At 45.1% G+C, this 18,110-nt stretch overlaps 1 protein-coding gene across 3 annotated transcripts in view; it reads right to left on the bottom strand.

Annotated features, from left to right (window-relative positions):
• Positions 1-2,014: 2,014 nt before the first annotated feature.
• Positions 2,015-18,110, bottom strand: part of LOC106580871 (tyrosine-protein kinase BAZ1B) — a 35,573-nt gene continuing 19,477 nt past the window's right edge. For all 3 annotated transcript variants that reach the window (XM_014162387.2, XM_014162385.2, XM_014162386.2), the window contains 10 exons: positions 15,346-15,460; positions 15,086-15,184; positions 14,752-14,932; positions 14,324-14,509; positions 13,505-13,652; positions 9,083-9,230; positions 8,631-8,749; positions 5,138-5,274; positions 4,900-5,006; positions 2,015-4,605 (listed from right to left, as the gene is read on the bottom strand). In XM_014162387.2, coding sequence (XP_014017862.1) covers positions 3,996-4,605; positions 4,900-5,006; positions 5,138-5,274; positions 8,631-8,749; positions 9,083-9,230; positions 13,505-13,652; positions 14,324-14,509; positions 14,752-14,932; positions 15,086-15,184; positions 15,346-15,460 — 1,850 coding nt within the window. In that variant the 3' untranslated portion in view covers positions 2,015-3,995. The remainder of the gene's footprint in view (positions 4,606-4,899; positions 5,007-5,137; positions 5,275-8,630; positions 8,750-9,082; positions 9,231-13,504; positions 13,653-14,323; positions 14,510-14,751; positions 14,933-15,085; positions 15,185-15,345; positions 15,461-18,110) is intronic.

Genomic DNA, 18,110 nt, shown 5'->3' with positions numbered 1-18,110 from the left:
TGGCAATACAATCAAACAATCTGGATTTAGTATCAATGAGTACAAAATTACCTTGTCTGGATAATTCCCTGTATGGTTAAACATTCTTGACTCTCCAACTAGAAACTTGGGAGCTATCACTTCCTTAACCACATTATCCACTCCATAGCAGCCCCTCTCCCCACCATCCCCCCTCTCTGCCACAGGCCCTCGTCCCACCAACCCCCCCTCTCTGCCACAGGCCCTCGTCCCACCACCCCCACTCTCTGCCACAGGCCCTCTACTCACCATCCCCCCCCTCTGCCACAGGCCCTCTACTCACCATCCCCCCCCTCTGCCACGGGCCCTCTGCCCACCATCCCCCCTCTCTGCCACGGGCCCTCTGCCCACCATCCCCCCCCTCTGCCACAGGCCCCTCGCCCCACAGGCCCTCTGATCACCATCCCCCCCCCGCACTCTTCCACAGGCCCTCGCCCCACCACCCCCCCTCTCTGCCACGGGCCCTCTGCCCACCATCCCTCCCCTCTCCGCCACGGGCCCTCTGCCCACCATCCCTCCCTCCCTCTCCGCCACGGGCCCTCTGCCCACCATCCCTCCCTCCCCTCTCCGCCACGGGCCCTCTCCCCACCATCCCTCCCTCCCTCTCCGCCACGGGCCCTCTTCACCCCCCCCCCCACCGGCCCTCGTCACCCCCCCCACCACAGGCCCTCGCCCCCCCGCAGACCCTCGTCACCCCCCCCCACCGGCCCCTCGTCACCCCCCCCACCACCCCCCACCACCACAGGCCCTCGTCACCCCCCACCACAGGCCCTCTGCCCACCATCCCTCCCTCTCCCCACCATCCCTCCCTCTCCCCACCACCCTCCTCCTCTCCGCCACAGGCCCTCTGCCCACCATCCCTCTCCGCCACGGGCCCTCTGCCCACCATCACCCCCCTCCCGCCACCGGCCCTCTTCACCCCCCCCACCACCCCCCACCACCACAGGCCCTCGTCACCCCCCCACCACAGGCCCTCTGCCCACCATCCCTCCCTCTCCCCACCATCCCTCCCTCTCCCCACCACCCTCCTCTCCGCCACAGGCCCTCTGCCCACCATCCCTCTCCGCCACGGGCCCTCTGCCCACCATCACCCCCTCCCGCCACCGGCCCTCGCCCCCCACCCCACCACAGGCCCTCGCCCCCCCCACCGGCCCACATCACCCCCCACCACCACAGGCCCTCTGCCCACCATCCCTCCCTCTCCCCACCATCCCTCCCTCTCCCCACCACCCTCCTCTCCGCCACAGGCCCTCACCCTACCACCCCCCCTCTCTGCCACAGGCCCTCACCCTACCACCCCCCCTCTCTGCCACAGGCCCTCGCCCTACCACCCCCCCCTCTCTGCCACAGGCCCTCACCCTAGCACACCCCCCCCCTCTCTGCAACAGGCCCTCGCCCTACCACCCCCCCCTCTGCCACAGGCTCTCGTCCCACCACCCCCCCTCTCTGCCACAGGCCCTCTCCCTCCATGCAGCAGTGGAAAGTCTGGAGCATGTGTGCCTCACGAGTGACTAGGGATAATTACCTGGTGCCTCTGGAGAGGTCCAAGAACAACACAAGTGTCTGTAACTAAAAGAATGGCATGCTTCTCTGGGTGAGAGAGTGCAAGCCTAGTGAGACCGGACCAGAGAGCCCGACTGCAGACAGACTGATGAAGCCCCACGTCAGTGTTCCAGCCGCCCCGACGAGGCAATGAAACCCTACAAACCTGAGACAAGAGTTTCACTTGACTCCACAAAAGCTGCCTTAATAGGACAGTCTTTCAGGTAAAGTCTTGTCCCCCCTCAGATGACTAGAAGCAGTTTTAATTCTGCAAGAGATCTTCAAACTAAGCATACATGTACTGGGTTGTAACCATCTTTCACAATGCATAGGACCTTTATCAACATTTACATTTCAGTCATTAAGCAGACAACTTAGAATCAGTGCATTCAACCAAGGAAGCTAAACCAACCAAAGTATAAAGACAGAAATAAGCAAGACACTAGAAAAGCGATACCATTGTATGATGTTTTATTAAAATGTAAAGAAAACATACGTCAGCCTGGCTAACTCCTCCCCACAGGCAATGATGGATCAGAAGGTGTACCATTGGCAGTGATGGCTAGGGGAAGATTATTTACCTAAAAAAAATAAAGAAGAAAGGGGAGATCTAAACTCCCATAGCCTTTATTGGGAATTCTTTACGTGAGCCCCACACCTGTCCAACCAATCCCGACCCCAGTTGAGACTATTAATATAAAACAAACAACAAAAAGTGTAAAATACTTTTTTAGTTCCTCCAGAAAGAAAGCATTTACAACAGACAGGCATCCTACTGAGGGCAGTCACTTTTGCAGTCATTTAGATTTGCACTTCCATCTATATACTCAATGTAATTGAACAGCCAACAATGAAATCCCAATCATCTCAGATACAGGAATTGAGTAGTACAAACAAAAACCTCAAAGCACTTTATAAAACTGGCCAAATTATAAAAAACAAAATGAAATCAGATCGTAGGATTGAGGATTCAATGACAGTGTTGGAAAACCTAACGTACTGCATAGAACAGCACATAACTGCATATACAGAACAGGGCATAGTCAAGACATCTGCATTGTAGATCACTACCTAACCTGCGACCTGTACATAGATACCCCAACACACCATCTGAGAATTACTATAAGGATCTTAGCCCCTTTCCAAGGTGTCAGTATGGTACACACTCTAGTGATAGTAGAATGTGCATGAGGTTGTTAAGGAAAGGGATACGAACAAGACAAGAGGTTCTCACGAGACCATGGCTTGCACTATGCTGGTTAAACGTGCAGGAGTATAGCGCCACCTGGTGCTAATGAATGGAAACAGACAAAGGAATTTGAAGCACAGGCAACCTGCTGCTGAAGAATGTGAACCTAACAACTCGTCCCATGGTCCACGAAGATGACCACTGACAAATCTTTGTGAAGGAGGAAGTGGTTACAGCTCACAAGTATTTCTCATACACTGCGTTTGAATCAAATTCAGCCAGATGTGCAACAAAACAAACACTGGACATGAAAATTACATTTAAAATCAACAAGCACGTTTCCATGCATCAACAAGCACATTTCCATGGTTATCCTTGTATGTGGTTTAAACAGTGGTTTCAAATAATAAAAGCCTATAATGTCAATGAGACAGTAGACATGTGAAAATAAAGGCAGGCATAGTTTTACAAGGAGAGAACTCCAGGGCTGAGTTGAAGGAGAATCAACTACTCAACCTGAGGACATTATGAAGGTGAAAGGTACCGCGGTGGACCAGGAATGAGACACTGCAGATCAACATGTGTTTCTGCATCCAGAACAGAGCCATCTGGAGAAAGAGGGGACTAAAATGTACTGTTGTTTTTACAATAGGTCCTTTCATTGTCAATAACACTGGAAACTGAATTGCATATGTAAAAACCTGGATTATCTGGTTCAATGCTTAGGCAGAGTGATGGCTAGGCAGTGTGAGTGTGTGTGTGGCCTGAAGAAAGAATTCAGACGTATACGCCAAGGGCTTTGGTGGCCTCACACTGCTGGGTTGCCCAAAGGCCAGTGTTAAGTCACGTCAAAAAAAGCAAAACCAGAGAATGATGACTGTACATCGACATAAATTAGTTCTATCCTGGACAACGGTTACCAGCCCATCTCTCACAGCCCAAGACACAACTTTAAACCTGGGAGGAAGACCACAATGTAAGGTGTGGGGGTGGTTTGGGGGGGGGCTCTGACAACTCCTCTCGTCTTAAATGTAAATTTCTTGGTTTGAAAAATGTCAAATATTAAATCGCATTACAAATATAAATCAGTTTCTTTTTTTTACTAAAAAATATGAACAAAACCAAAATCACAAAAAACTCCATCTGAGAAGTTGAGCCCCATTTCCTCAGAATTGGGAGGTGGGTTCTGCTTCATTTAGGGGCAGAAATTTGAAAAGACAAAACAGAAAAAGCACCCTGGACTTCATTATGAGCGTTTTTGCCGCTTGGAATGTCGGTGGCCGGCCCTGTTCTCCTCGTCACTATCCCCGCCATCAGCCCCCCGCTGCAGAGTTCTCCCGTTGTTGCACTCCTCGCCATCGCTCTCCTGCTCCCGGTAGTCCCTCCGGCAGGAAGAGGCCCGCTTGCTCTTCCTCTTCGCGCTTCCCTCTTCCTCGCTCTCCTCCTCCTCTCTCCTCCTTTGCTCCACTACTGCTTTCCTGGGCCGACCCACCTTGCCTTTCCCATTCGGCATCTTCCGAACCTTCGGCATCTCCTCTTCCTCCTCCTCATCCTCTGAGACCTGGGGGGTCCGACTAACTCTCTTCCGCTGGCGGCGGCGCAGGTAGCTGAGGCCGGGCAACAGCTTGTGGAGCAGCTCGGTGAAGCTCTGCTCCGTCTTGGCCATGCAGGAGAGCACCGAGCTGCCCGGCTGGTTGTACTCCTCGGCGTTGGAGAACACCAGCTTGACGTCCTCCAGGAAGTCCTGGGCGTGCCGATACTGGCCCTCGCTGAACTTGGCCTGCATGGTCTGGAAGTCCATGGGGCTGGAGATGATGTCAAAGTAGTCCTCCGCCTCCTCTACTGACACCGGCTCTCTGGAGAGAGGACAGAGAGGTTAGGGGTCAGGTCTACCGTCTCAGATCTAGTTAGCTTGTTACCATTGCCATGGAATTCACATGGACACCTACATTGAAAATCTAAAATCAACTGTCTGATATCTATATAGTTAATTTCAATGTACGTTGTTACATTGAGATAGGAGTATAAGTCGAAAGTAGGTTGTACCAGTCAAGCCATAGTTTAAACACTTTCAGGAGGCATTTCCCAGCTTCACAAATGTTTCACTGCATGCCGGTCTAACTAACAGACTAGTAGTGCATCAGTCTCACCTGAACGGCCAGCTGTAGCGGAATTTGACCAGCTTCTGCAGAATTTCCTCGCTCCTCTCCAGCTCCAGGGCTTGCCGACGCACACCTGTCTTTGAACTCTGACGTACCTGCAGCAAACCAAACACACCATAGTGTTGGGAAGGGGTCAAATGATCTGCATAGAAGCTGGCTTGCACCAGCGCGTCAGAGTCACCAGACCAAAGTCTTTATAATCATGAGCAATAGGGTGTGTTCTCACCAGCTCGTCGAGGTCTGCAGGGCTGCTATGGGCAGCCCTCTGTTTCTTGGGTTTACTGGGGGGAGAGTGCTTCTTAGATCCACCCTTAATGGACGCCTTCGATGCTTTAGAGTGCTTGGTCTTCTTCCTTGATCTCACTGAGAAGAAGGAGTCTAGTTAAACACACACACTACCAGGAAAACATTTCAGTCAGCCCCATTTGTTGTACCTGTATGAACTGTAAGAATAGGGTTGAAGATATAAATCAAAAGTTAAAATGGTCAAACATAATTCTTTTTTTTTATATATATCTTTCAATAGACATCCTAAAAACAGATGTCCTCTGGTCTAATAGGCTCATCAACGAGTCCAACTTCTCAGAGGGAGGGAGCTGTGTCTAGTCAAGAGACCTCAAAATGCACGAGGCCGTATCCTCTCTGTTTGGTTTGCAATGTTATTGCAGCACTATAACCACCAACCACCCCTGTCTTCCAAACCCAGTTGTGTATGGTTGCCTTACGTGCATGCCTAAACTCAGAGGATCCCTCTGCCACATACTGTCAGCCAAGCCGGGGGTGAACAGCCCGCCAGATCAAAAGGGGGTGGGGGACGACGACAACACTCAGACAATGAAGAGGGAAGAGAATGGGCTCAGAATACTGCACCACATTCCTGTCATTCCCATCTCTCTGGACACGCGAAACGGAAACGTGTCCATTGTTCGGGCTGTTCAGAGTTTTCCCTGGTCTCCTGGTCAGGATAGGAGACACTCTGGGCCCTAGTATTTATGTAAAACCACTGCTCCACAACAGGCCCTTCCCACCCAGTCTTAGACCCCTAGTCCACAGTTTTTCACTTCAGAGTTTATGGGCTTCCTGCCTTGGATTTTTTCACATTTTGTTGAGTTACAAGGAGGGATTGAAATAGATTTAATTGTGAATTTGTCATTAATCTACATAAAATAGTGCGTAATGTCAAAGTGAAAATAATTCTAAAAATGAATACAAATTAAATAATTTAAAAAAATAAACCCCTTTGCTTAGGCAAGCCCAAATTAGTTCATGGGCTCACTGTGTGAAATAGAGGTTGACAGGATTACTGAATGACCAACCCTTCCTCTATCCCTACCCCATACATAGTGCCTTCAGAAAGTATTCATACCACTTGACTTATTCCACATTGTGTTACAGCCTTAACTGAAAATGTATTAAACCCCCCCCCCACATCTACCCACAATATCCCAAAATGACAACGTGAAAACATGTTTTTAGAAATTGTTGCAAACTTAATGAAAATTAAATCCAGGAATATCTCATTTACATAAGTATTTACACCCCCTCCGAGTCAATAAATTGGCAGCGATTACAGCTCTTCCTGGGTAGGTCTCTAAGCGTTTTCCACACCTGGACTGTGCAATACTTGCCCATTATTCTTTAAAAAAATTCTTTAAGCTGTAAAATTGGTTGTTGATCAATGCTAGACAAGAATTTTCAGGTCTTGCCACAGACTTTCAAGTAGGTTTAAGTCAACAAAATAAATAAACAAATACAATAAATAGGCCACTCAAGAACATTCACCATATTCTTGGTAAGCATCTCCAGTGTATATTTGGCCTTGTGTTTTAGGTTATTGTCCTGCTGAAAGGTGAATTCATCTCCCAGTGTCTTGTGAAAAGCAGACTGAACCAGGTTGTCATCTAGAATTTTGCCTGTGCTTAGCTCTATTCGATTTATTTTTTTTATCCTGAAAAACTCCCCAGTCCTTAACGATTAAAAGCATACCCATAACATGATGCAGCCACCAATATGTTAAAAAATATGAAGTGGTACCCCGTAATGTGTTGTATTTGCCACAAACATAACACTTTGTATTCAGGACAAAAAGTTAATTGCTTTGACATTTTTTGCAGTATTACTTTAGTGCCTTGTTGCAAAAAGGATGCATAAAAAAAAGAAATTTAAAAAATGTATTCCTTATTTTCCCTCTCAATTAGGTTAGTATTGTTGAGTAACTACAATGTTGATCCATCCTCAGTTCTCTCCCATCACAGCCATTAAACAAACTTTTAAAGTCACCATTGATTGGCATGAGCGGTTTCCTTCCTCTCCGGCAACTGAGTTAGGAAGGACACCTGTATCTTTGTGGTAATTGGGTGTATTGATACAACATCCAAAGTATAATTAATAACTTCACCATGCACAAAAAGATATTCAATGTCTACTTTTGTTTTTACCCACCTACCAATAGGTGCCCTTCTTTGCGAGGTGTTGGAAAATCTACCTGGTCTTTGTGGTTGAAATTCACTGCTCGACTGGGAGACCTTACAGACAATTGTATGTGTGGGGTACAGAGATGAGGTAGTCATTCAAAAATCATGTTAAACACTTATTGCACACAGAGTGAGTCCATGCAACTTATTAACCACATTTTTACTCCTGAACTTATTTAGGCTTGCCATAACAAAAGGGATGAATACTTATTGACTTGAGTCATTTCAGATTTTCCTTTGTAAAAATGTCTAAAAACATAATTCCACTGACAAATCTAAATTTAATCCATTTTAAATTCAGGCTGTTACAACAAAATGTGCAAGTCAAGGAGTGTGAATCAAATATTGAATTTCAAGCACAGATTCAACTACAAAGACCACAGAGTTTTTCAGAAGCCTCAAAGATGGGCAGTGATTGGTAAGTAAGATGGGTAACAATAAAAATCAGACATTAAATATCTATATTAAGCATTGTCAAGTTAATAATTATGCTGTGGATGATGTATTAAACCACCCAGCCACAAAGATAGTCATCCTTCTGAACTGAAGGACAAGAAGGAAACTGCTCAGGCATGTCACCAAGAGGCAGTAGGTGATGGGAGAAAACTGGAGATGGATCAACAACATTGTAGTGACTCCACAATGACCTACATGACAGAGTGAAAAGAATACAAATATACATAATACAAATGCTTCCTTTTATCACAGCAAGGGAATACACTGTTTGGTCTAAATGAAAAGCCTCATGTTTGGGACAAATCAAACACATCACTGAGTAACTGCCTCCTTATTGTCAAGCATGGTGGTGACTGCATCATGGTATGGGTATGCTTGACATCCGCAAAGACTGGGGAGTTTTTCCAGATAAAAATTAACGGGATGGAGCTAAGACCAGGCAAAATCCTAGAGGAAAACCTTCTTCAGTCTGCTTTACACCAGACACTGGGAGAGAAATTCACCTTTCAGCAGGACAATAACCTATAACACAAAGCCAAATCTACACCAGAGTTTCTTACCAAGACAGAATATTCCTTATTGGCCAAGTTACAGTTTTTTGTCAAGACTCCCACTAAAATGTAATAATACAAATTTAAAAAAGAAATCACCAAGGGGGTGAATACTTATGATAGGCAATGTAGCTAGGTTGGAAAATAACCCTGCACATGATAGCCACCCTGCTCTCGTTAGTACTGTTACATTGGGTTATGATAAGTTAGGCTCCTCACAAGGGTCAATAATACTCACAGCTGTGGCCCACGGCCTTGTAATCAGCATCCCCCACGTCATCTTCATCAGAGTCCTCCGATTCAGACTCCTCTTCTTCCTCTTCATCCTCCTCTTCCTCAGTGTCCTCGTTGTAGTTTCTGGAACAACAAGTAGCCACCAGCATTCTATGTTAAAGAGCATTCATCCAATTGGTACCCAACAACCACCCAACCAGCAAAAACAGGCTTCTTTCTTTACAGGCTTTAGCTTTGGAAGAACATCTGAAACTAGGAACAGAATTGTATGATTTTGGGGGGCTCATCAGTGGAGTCAAAATAATAAAACAAGTATTTTCCAAGTGGCCTATACAGTACCATCTTCAGATTGAAATGGCTTGCTTGTCGTGTTTGACGAGGAACAAGAAGATTTAGACACAGCTAAGTCTTTAATCCTCCAGTGAAGTGATGTGTTTTATTGTGTGACCCCCCTACCTTCCGCGGGAGCAGCGTCTTTGCACGGCAGGCTGGCAGGCGGGGCACAGCCACTCCCCCTGGGGGATGCGGTAGAGGGCGGGGCGCAGACAGAACAGGTGGAAGGCCTTGTTGCACTCGTCACACAGGATGAGCTTGTCATCCTCACCTGAAGACAAGAGAGATTATCATCACAAACAGACTCAGTAAAGAGTCATTAACTCAAGACAATGAAATGTGTATACATAAAGTCATTCATATGAAATAAGGAGAAGCCTCTGTACGGAGTGCGTGTGCAAAAGCTCCAACTGAGCAAACAAAAAATACCCGCGCTGCATCCCTCACAGCCCAGGACTCACACCTACAAGTTAGGGCCAGAGGTGGTTACTGATTAGAGGTGGAGGAACTATTTGACAGGGACAGGTGTGACAAAATAAATCTGAGTGGTACACAAAAAGGGCTAGGGAGTAGGGGATGATATGGAATTGGGCCAAGAAGATGCCCCAAGACATCCAGGGTCATTTGGCTAGGGCTCAGTTTGCAATGAGACAGGTGGTCAAACCCCCAGGGAGAAGGGGCCCAGAGTGACTTTTGTTTCACTCATTAGCTCTACCAAAACAAGCATTCACCATAATCATTTGTAACCTATATAAAATCAGTCTCATTTCCAAATATTTGCAGTTTAAGATAAGGCAACAAGTCATGGCTAACCTGAAATCACTGGGTAGGTTTCCACTACACCAACTCTGCTAATGTCAGATCAGCAACATGGATAGGAGGGAGCGGTGTATTTTCATACAGGGCCTTGAGTATTGTACTTCTACTTACAGTAATTGGTGCTTATATTACATCATTACTTACATTGCCTTATACTGTAGTATCCTACTGCTAGTTCACTGTTAGTGACACTACCCTGTCCCTGCTCTGGGCTCATCCCCCTGCCCTGCCTGGGACTGGGGCTAACTATGTCCCGCAGCACGAGGACTGGAGGTATCAGCCCTGTCCCTGGAGAGAGTACAGGTTGTTATTGGAAGAGAGAATGTGTTCCAATAAGATAACTGGTTAAATCAAGGTAATATATTTACTAGAGCAAAGGTCAACACTTAGCTGATGATAAATTCTCTTCTGTCATTCAAAGACTCCATATATTAGTTCCTCATGTCTTTCTGCCTGTTCGAGGTCTGACTCCAAGGCCGAAATGTGAAAGATATTGTCCTCAATCCTAGAGGTCGATAGATTAATCGGAATGGCTGATTAATTAGGGACGATTTCAAGTTTTCATAACAATCGGTATTTTTGGACACCGATTTGCCAATTTTTTTTCTTCCTTTTTTTCTTTAACTAGGCAAGTCAGTTAAGAACACATTCTTATTTTCAATGATGGCCTAGGAACGGTGGGTTAACTGCCTTGTTCAGGGGCAGAACGACAGATTTGTACATTGTTAGCTCGGGGATTTGTTTTTGCAACCTTCCGGTTACTAGCCCAACGCTCTAACCGCCTGCCTTACATTGCACTCCACGAGGAGACTGCGAGGAGGACGACTACCTGTTACCTTGGCTTCTTGCTGCCCTCGCGTAAGTTGCTAGCTAGCATTAAACTTACCTTAAAAAAAACAATCAATCTTAACATAATCACTAGTTAACTACACATGGTTGATGATATTACTAGTTTATCTAGCGTGTCCTGCATTGCATATAATCGATGCGGTGCCTGTTAATTTCTCATTGAGTCACAGCCTACTTTGACAAACGGGTGATGCTTTAACAAGCGCATTTGCGAAAAAAAGCACTGTCGTTGCACCAATGTACCCAACCATAAACATCAATGCCTTTCTTTAAAATCAATACACAAGTACATATTTTTAAAACGTGCATATTTAGTTAATATTGCCTGCTAACATGAATTTCTTATAACTAGGGAAATTGTATCACTTCTCTTGCATTCCGTGCAAGCAGTCAGGGTATATGGAGCAGTTTGGACCGCCTGGCTCGTTGCGAACAGTGTGAAGTCCATTTATTCCTAACAAAGGCTGTAATTAATTTGCCAGAATTGTACATAATTATGACATAACATTGAAGGTTGTACAACGTAGCAGCAATATTTAGACTTAGGGATGCCATCTGTTAGATAAAATACAGAACGGTTCCGTATTTCACTGAAAGAATAAACGTTTTGTTTTCGAAATGATAGTTTCCGGATTCGACCATTTTAATGACCAAAGGCTCGTATTTCTGTGTGTTATGTTATAATTAAGTCTATGATTTGATAGAGCAGTCTGACTGAGCGATGGTAGGCACCAGCACGCTCGTAAGCATTCATTCAAACAGCACTTTTGTGCGTTTGCCAGCAGCTCTTCACAATGCTTCAAGCATTGTGCTGTTCATGACTTCAAGCCTATCAACTCCCGAGATTAGGCTGGTGTAACCGATGTGAAATAGCTAGCTAGTTAGCGGGGTGCGCGCTAATAGCGTTTCAAACGTCACTCGCTCTGAGACTTGGAGTAGTTGTTCCCCTTGCTCTGCATGGGTAACGCTGCTTCGAGGGTGGCTGTTGTCGATGTGTTCCTGGTTTGAGCCCAGGTAGGAGCGAGGAGAGGGACGGAAGCTATACTGTTACACTGGCAATACTAAAGTGCCTATAAGAACATCCAATAGTCAAAGGTATATGAAATACAAATCGTATAGAGAGAAATAGTCCTATAATAACTACAACCTAAAACTTGTTACCTGGGAATATTGAAGACTCATGTTAAAAGGAACCACCAGCTTTCATATGTTCTCATGTTCTGAGCAAGGAACTTAAATGTTAGCTTTCTTACATGGCACATATTGCACTTTTACTTTCTTCTCCAACACTTTGTTTTTGCATTATTTAAACCAAATTGAACATGTTTCATTATTTATTTGAGGCTTAATTGATTTTATTGATGTATTATATTAAGTTAAAATAAGTGTTCAATCAGTATTGTTGTAATTGTCATTATGACAAATAATACATAGAAAAAAATTGGGGGAAAAAGAAATCAGCCGATTAAATCGGCATCGGCATTTTTTGGTCCTCCAATAATCGGTATCGGCGTTGAAAAATCATAATCTGTCGACCTCTACCCCACTTTTGGATTTTTCTATGCTACCCGACTGTCTAACTTTCATTCGATGACTGTAGCAAGCTTCAGAGTAAAACACATTTCACTGTAGCGGGTGTATGTGACAAAAAATATATATTTTTAAAGAGACTAAATCTAGGTCATTATTTTATTTATTTATTTTAACCCCTTATTCCTCCCCAATTTTGTGTTTTCCAATTGGTAGTTAGTCTCGTCTCAATGCTGCAACTCCCGTACAGACTCAGAGAGGCAAAGGTCGAGAGCCGTGCGTCCTCCGAAATACAACCCAACCAAGCAGCACTGCTTGTTGACATAATGCCCACTGAACCCGGAAGCCAGCTGCACCAACGAGTCGGAGGAAACACCGTACACCTGGCAACCGTGTCAGCGGGCACTGTGTCCGGCCCGCCACAGGAGTCGCAAGTGCACAATGGGACAAGAATATCCCTGCCGCCAAACCCTCCCCTAACCCGGAAAACGCTGGGCCAATTGTGCGCCGCCCCATGGGTCTCCCGGTCGCGGCCCGACTGCGTCAGAGCCTGGACTCGAACCCACAACCTCTAGTGGCACAGCTAGCACTGCGATGCAGTGTCTTAGATCACTGCGCCACCCGGGAGGCCCAGGTCATTATTTCTACAGTCTCCATTTACTTCTAGTAATTTCAATGTCGATTGAGATTGTATTTCCCCTGAAATGTTTGTTTATACATTTTTTTACTCAAACTACCTCGCGGGACAGATTGAAATGGGCTCGTGGGCCTTGTTGGACACCCCTGCTTTAGTGGGTAGTTGTTTGGATGCAAGGTGATTTGTGGATCGCCAAGTCTTCACAGGACCTTGCTCAGGCAGATCATCTCCAACAGGCAGGAAATGACAGTCAAATGCTGTAGTGTAGATCAGGGTTTCCCAAACTGTCCCTGGGTGTCTGTTTTGGTTTTTGCCCTAACACTACACAGACGATTGAAAGAACCAACTCCCCATCAAGCATAGATCATTTGAATCAGTTGTGTAGTGTTAGGACAAAAAACAAAACTTGCATCAAGGGGGGACCCCAGGACCATGGTTGGGAAACCCGGGTGTAGATGACTCAATACTGTGAAAAGTGTTCTTGACGAGACGTTGGGGCATGGTGCTCTACCGCCACCTAACGATAGATTTCAGCACTACATACATACTTCCCCCCCCCCCGTCTGATTGACTTTAGTGTTCAAATTAGATCCACTTTTAGGATACCATCTTCAATTGTTTCTTAATAATTGGAATGCCCTTTTTCCATTGACACCATTTAAAATTCCTCGTTCAGTTCAGACAGCTCCAGGACATTGAGGATCACCCACCTTTCCTGCGGCACACCTTGCAGCGTGCGTTCTCCGCCGACATGTCCCACTTGATGCAGGCGTCCAGCATGCCCAGCAGCACGTGCATCCGGGAAAAGGTCTGAGCCTCGCGGATCGCCGTCTTCCATTTCTCTACTGCCGTCGCCACCTGCACAGCAGACAAATGACTATTATTGACTTTGTTTATTTAATCTCTTTTATTTTATCGATTTTCACAGAAAGTGTGTTTAAAACGCACTTTAAATAAACAGCAATTTGATTTGAAAGGACAGTCCTCCTTAAGCTCAAATACAGCTTGGGGGTAGAAGCAGCCCTTTAAAACCAGATCAAGGAACATATTACCCTAGCTTCAATCCTATCCTTAACCATTAGCAGGATGAAGAAACATCGGATTCTGGATTAGTCGTTAGGAATACCCCTTTCATATACAGATACAAATCACACTTTACCATACCATCTTCTTTATACCATCTTTTGCTTATGAAAGAGGTAAGAGGTAAAAATAAAATAAAAACATTCTAGATTTACAACCCACCTCGAGACCTAGGTCATGAAACCTGTATTTTCAGACCCTGTAACCCAAAAAAATGGTAATTGCTCTGTGAGAATAGAGCTGTTTTACGCGGGTAAATTCAATAACACTATTGTTTAATACCTTCGGAATATGAATTGCAAACAGGCCCCATGGTTTAACCCCCCACCATACAAATTGCCAGTTACGCACTGATATGTATAAAAGGGGTTACACTTGAAAGGGGGTTGCCTTGGTTTTAATTACAGGTAACATACCATGTTATGTCTAAAATAGGTATTACTCACCCTGGCCTCCTCTGCCAGCTTCTTCTCCTCATCCACCTCCTCAGTCTTCCTGCTCTCCTCCCCTTCCTGCTTCCTCTTCTTCTTCTGCTTGGGGGCCATGAAGCCCTGCAGGAACTTCTTGATGACACAAGCCTGGAGAGTGATGACACACTCCCCAAAGTCCTTCAGGTTCTCCAGGTCACGCACCTGAACACACACAAATAGAAAGAGGTCAGAGGGGAATGGTAAAGTTCAGAGGTCATATTTTGCTGAATGTGCAAGGCACAAAGTCAAATACAGGTAAATGGGCATTGAGGAAGATCTTGATAAAGTCAGTGGATACACATTTTGTATGCCCATTAGAGTTTCCTGACCATACGACCTGACAAGTGATCAGGATAAAGTCCTGATTCCAAACATGTCAATTGATTGTATGAATAAATAGTTACCTTCTTCTCAAACTCATCCATGCTGTCGTCCATGTAGCCCAGGCCGCCCTTCTGGAGGCGCGAGGCCACCTCGATAACGTCGCTGCGCATGTACTTGAGCAGCTCCTGGTGGCCGTCGCAGCTTCTCAGCCCCGGGTTCCCCTTGCGGGCCAGGTTGATAGAGTGGAGGATGTCCTGGTACCTGTCAGCGTACAACACCCAGTCAGTTAGTCAGACTAACTCACACACATATACCTGATCCATGTGACCTAACCAGGAAAAACTCTGGGCTATTTGCATAAATAGGACAAGATAAAAAAAGGGAATGTAGAATGTAACGCTCATGTCTCCTCACCTGACTTGCAGCTTGGTCTTCAGCTCGCTTTCTCTCACACCCTGTGCATGGAGGCTCTCCACCAGGTCATCAAGGTCCCGTGGAGCATCACACACAAACCTTCAACACAACACAAGCTTGGTATAATCACATAGTATGTCCTAAAACAAATATAATCATCTGCTCTCTGGTGTAAGTATCGTTTCAACATTGTTGTTGAAAGACAAATCTTTTTAGTTATCAAGTCAACCAACGACCATCTCTGCCAGTGAGTTTCTTACCAGAGGTTCTGTCCCTGGTTGGGAGTGGTGGTCTCTATGCAGACGGCGGCTGGCGCCCCCTGGTGGGCTCCCTCGCTCAGAGCACCATCTAGACTGCCACCGTCCTCCTCAACATCTGCAGGACCATCAACAGAATAGGGTCATTTTCAGTAGGCACAAAACCAAACTTGATCAATAGGAATAGCTTATTTTTCTAGTTTTTCTACAGTGTGCCCTAATGTATATGACCCAGGTTTAACGCTGCAACTACTACAAGATCATCTACTACAACTAATAATATCACTCAATTATATTTAGGGGTTCACAGCTTTGCTGTGAAACATTGTTATTCTCTGAATTCAAATAATTTTTTGGGGACATGGTCAAATAACAAAGCATAGATTGGTAACATTTCTAAGTTGGCACACAGAAACTACAGGACAACGAGTAATTTAGTCAAAAAGAATGCCACTGATTGGCCTACAAGTGGCACTGTTATAAGCAGAGACTACTTTGTATGTAGGCGTCTTTTACATGCTGAACAAATTTGCCTCAAGGGCCCATAATCCTCTATTTTGGAAATTTGGGGAAAGAAAATCAAATTCGGTACGTAGGCCTCTCTTAACTTCAGGGTTCATACACATTGACAGATGGAATTTCATGACTTTCAACCAAATTTCCATGACCAACCGTTAGCGACGTCTCTATATGGGCATGTAACAAAAGTATGCTTAATGTGGTATTGACACAGAGGCTACTCTCTGATCCCATGTACCATCTCCTGTCGTTGTGGAAGGCACTTAACCCCCAACAAAAGTAGAATACCAGTTAGGCAGCTGTATAAAACACGTGTATAAAATCTTTTTATTCAGCTGAAGCAAGCACACAAGTATTCTTCAGTAAAATGTACCTTTTTAGTTTAGTCATATTTATCTTAGTGCTTACTTTGCAGGCTGACTAGAATCTATTGAGTTGCAATGTCCCATACATTGGATGCCTAAATCAACTGGAAGTATCGACAAAAGTTTTGAAGCCACATAATCCAAAAGAAAGGATACATCTAATATTTTTTCCCACCTAATATTACTGTTTCCAATTCACATTATTTTGAGTCACATTCGACTCATCGCGATTGAACCAAATCCAAATTAATACAATGGCGAAGTGAAACGCTTGTTGTAAAAAATAACAGTTTAAAATGAATCAACTTTGTATGGCCTTATTCACCAGTGTCGATGGAAAGTTTTTTGGGACATGCTGACAACATATGATAATAATAGCTAAAAAGTTTGAACGATATGTTTTGAATTGGCTACCTAGCTATTTGATTGTTCTTTATCATATTCTATAGGCTATCAAGTGCCTTCGGAAAGTATTCAGACCCCTTGACTCACCACATTATTACGTTACAGCCTTATTCTAAAAATGTATTATTATTTTTTTTAAATCCTCAGCAATCTACACACAGTAGCCCATTATGACAAAGTGAAAACAGGTTTAGACATTTTTGCTAATTTATAAAAAATAAAGCTGAAATACCTTATTTACATAAGTAATCAAACCCTTTGCTTTGAGACGAAATTGAGCCCAGGTGAATCCTGTTTAAATTGATCATCCTTGAGATGTATCTACAACTTGATTGGAGTCCATCTGTGGTAAATGAAATTGATTGGACATGATTTGGAAAGGCACACCTGTCTAGATAAGGTCCCACAGTCGGCAGTGCATGTCAGAGCAAAACCCAAGCCATGAGGGCGAAGGAATTGTCCGTAGAGCTCCGAGACAGGATTGTGTCGAGGCACAGATCTGGGGAAGGGTACCAAAACAATTCTGCCGCATTGAAGGTCCCCAAGAACACAGTGGCCGTCATCATTCTTAAATTGAAGAAATTTGGAACCACCAAGACTCTTCCTAGATTTGGCTGCCCAGCCAAACTGAGCAATCAGGAGAGAAGGGCCTTGGTCAGGGAGGTGAACAAGAACCCAATGGTCACAGACAGAGCTCTTGAGTTCCTCTGTGGAGAAGGGAGAACCTTCCAGAAGGACAAACATCTCTGCAGCACACCACCAATCAGGACTTTATAGTAGAGTGGCCAGACAGAAGCCACGCCTCAATAAAAAGCTTATGACAGCCTGCTTGGAGTTTGCCAAAAGGCACCTAAAGAATCTATGACCATGAGAAACAAGATTCTCTGGTCTGATGATACCAAGATTGAAGTCTTTGGCCTGAATGCAAAGTGTCACTTCTGGAGGAAACCTGGCACTATCCCTACGGTGAAGCATGGTGGTGGCAGCATCATGCTGTGGGGATGTTTTTCAGTGGTAGGGTGTCTGGGAGACTAGTCAGGATCGAGGCAAAGATGAACAGAGCAAAGTAGAGAGAGATCCTTGATGAAAATTCTGCTCCAGAGCGCTCAGGACCTCAAACTGGGGTGAAGGTTCACCTTCCAAGAGGACAACGACCCTAAGCACACAGCCAAGACAACACAGGAGTCTCTGAATGTTCTTGAGTGGCCCAGCCAGAACCCAATCGAACATCTCGGGAGACGTGAAAAGAGCTCCCCATCCAACCTGACAGAGCTTGAGAGGATCTGCAAACAAGAATGATAGAAACTCCCCAAATACAGGTGCGCCAAGCTTGTAGCTGCATACCCAAGAAGACTTGAGGCTGTAATCGCTACCAAAGGTGCTTCAACTAAGTACTGAGTAAAGGGTCTGAATACTTATGTAAGTGTGATATTTCTGCTTTGTCATTATGGGGTATTGTGTGCAGATTGATGAGGAAAA

This window comes from Salmo salar, chromosome ssa20, assembly GCF_905237065.1.
Source record: "Salmo salar chromosome ssa20, Ssal_v3.1, whole genome shotgun sequence".
NCBI classification, from domain to species: Eukaryota; Metazoa; Chordata; class Actinopteri; order Salmoniformes; family Salmonidae; genus Salmo; species Salmo salar.
Note: the sequence above shows the minus strand (reverse complement) of the source record. Positions and strands in the feature narration are given on the sequence as shown.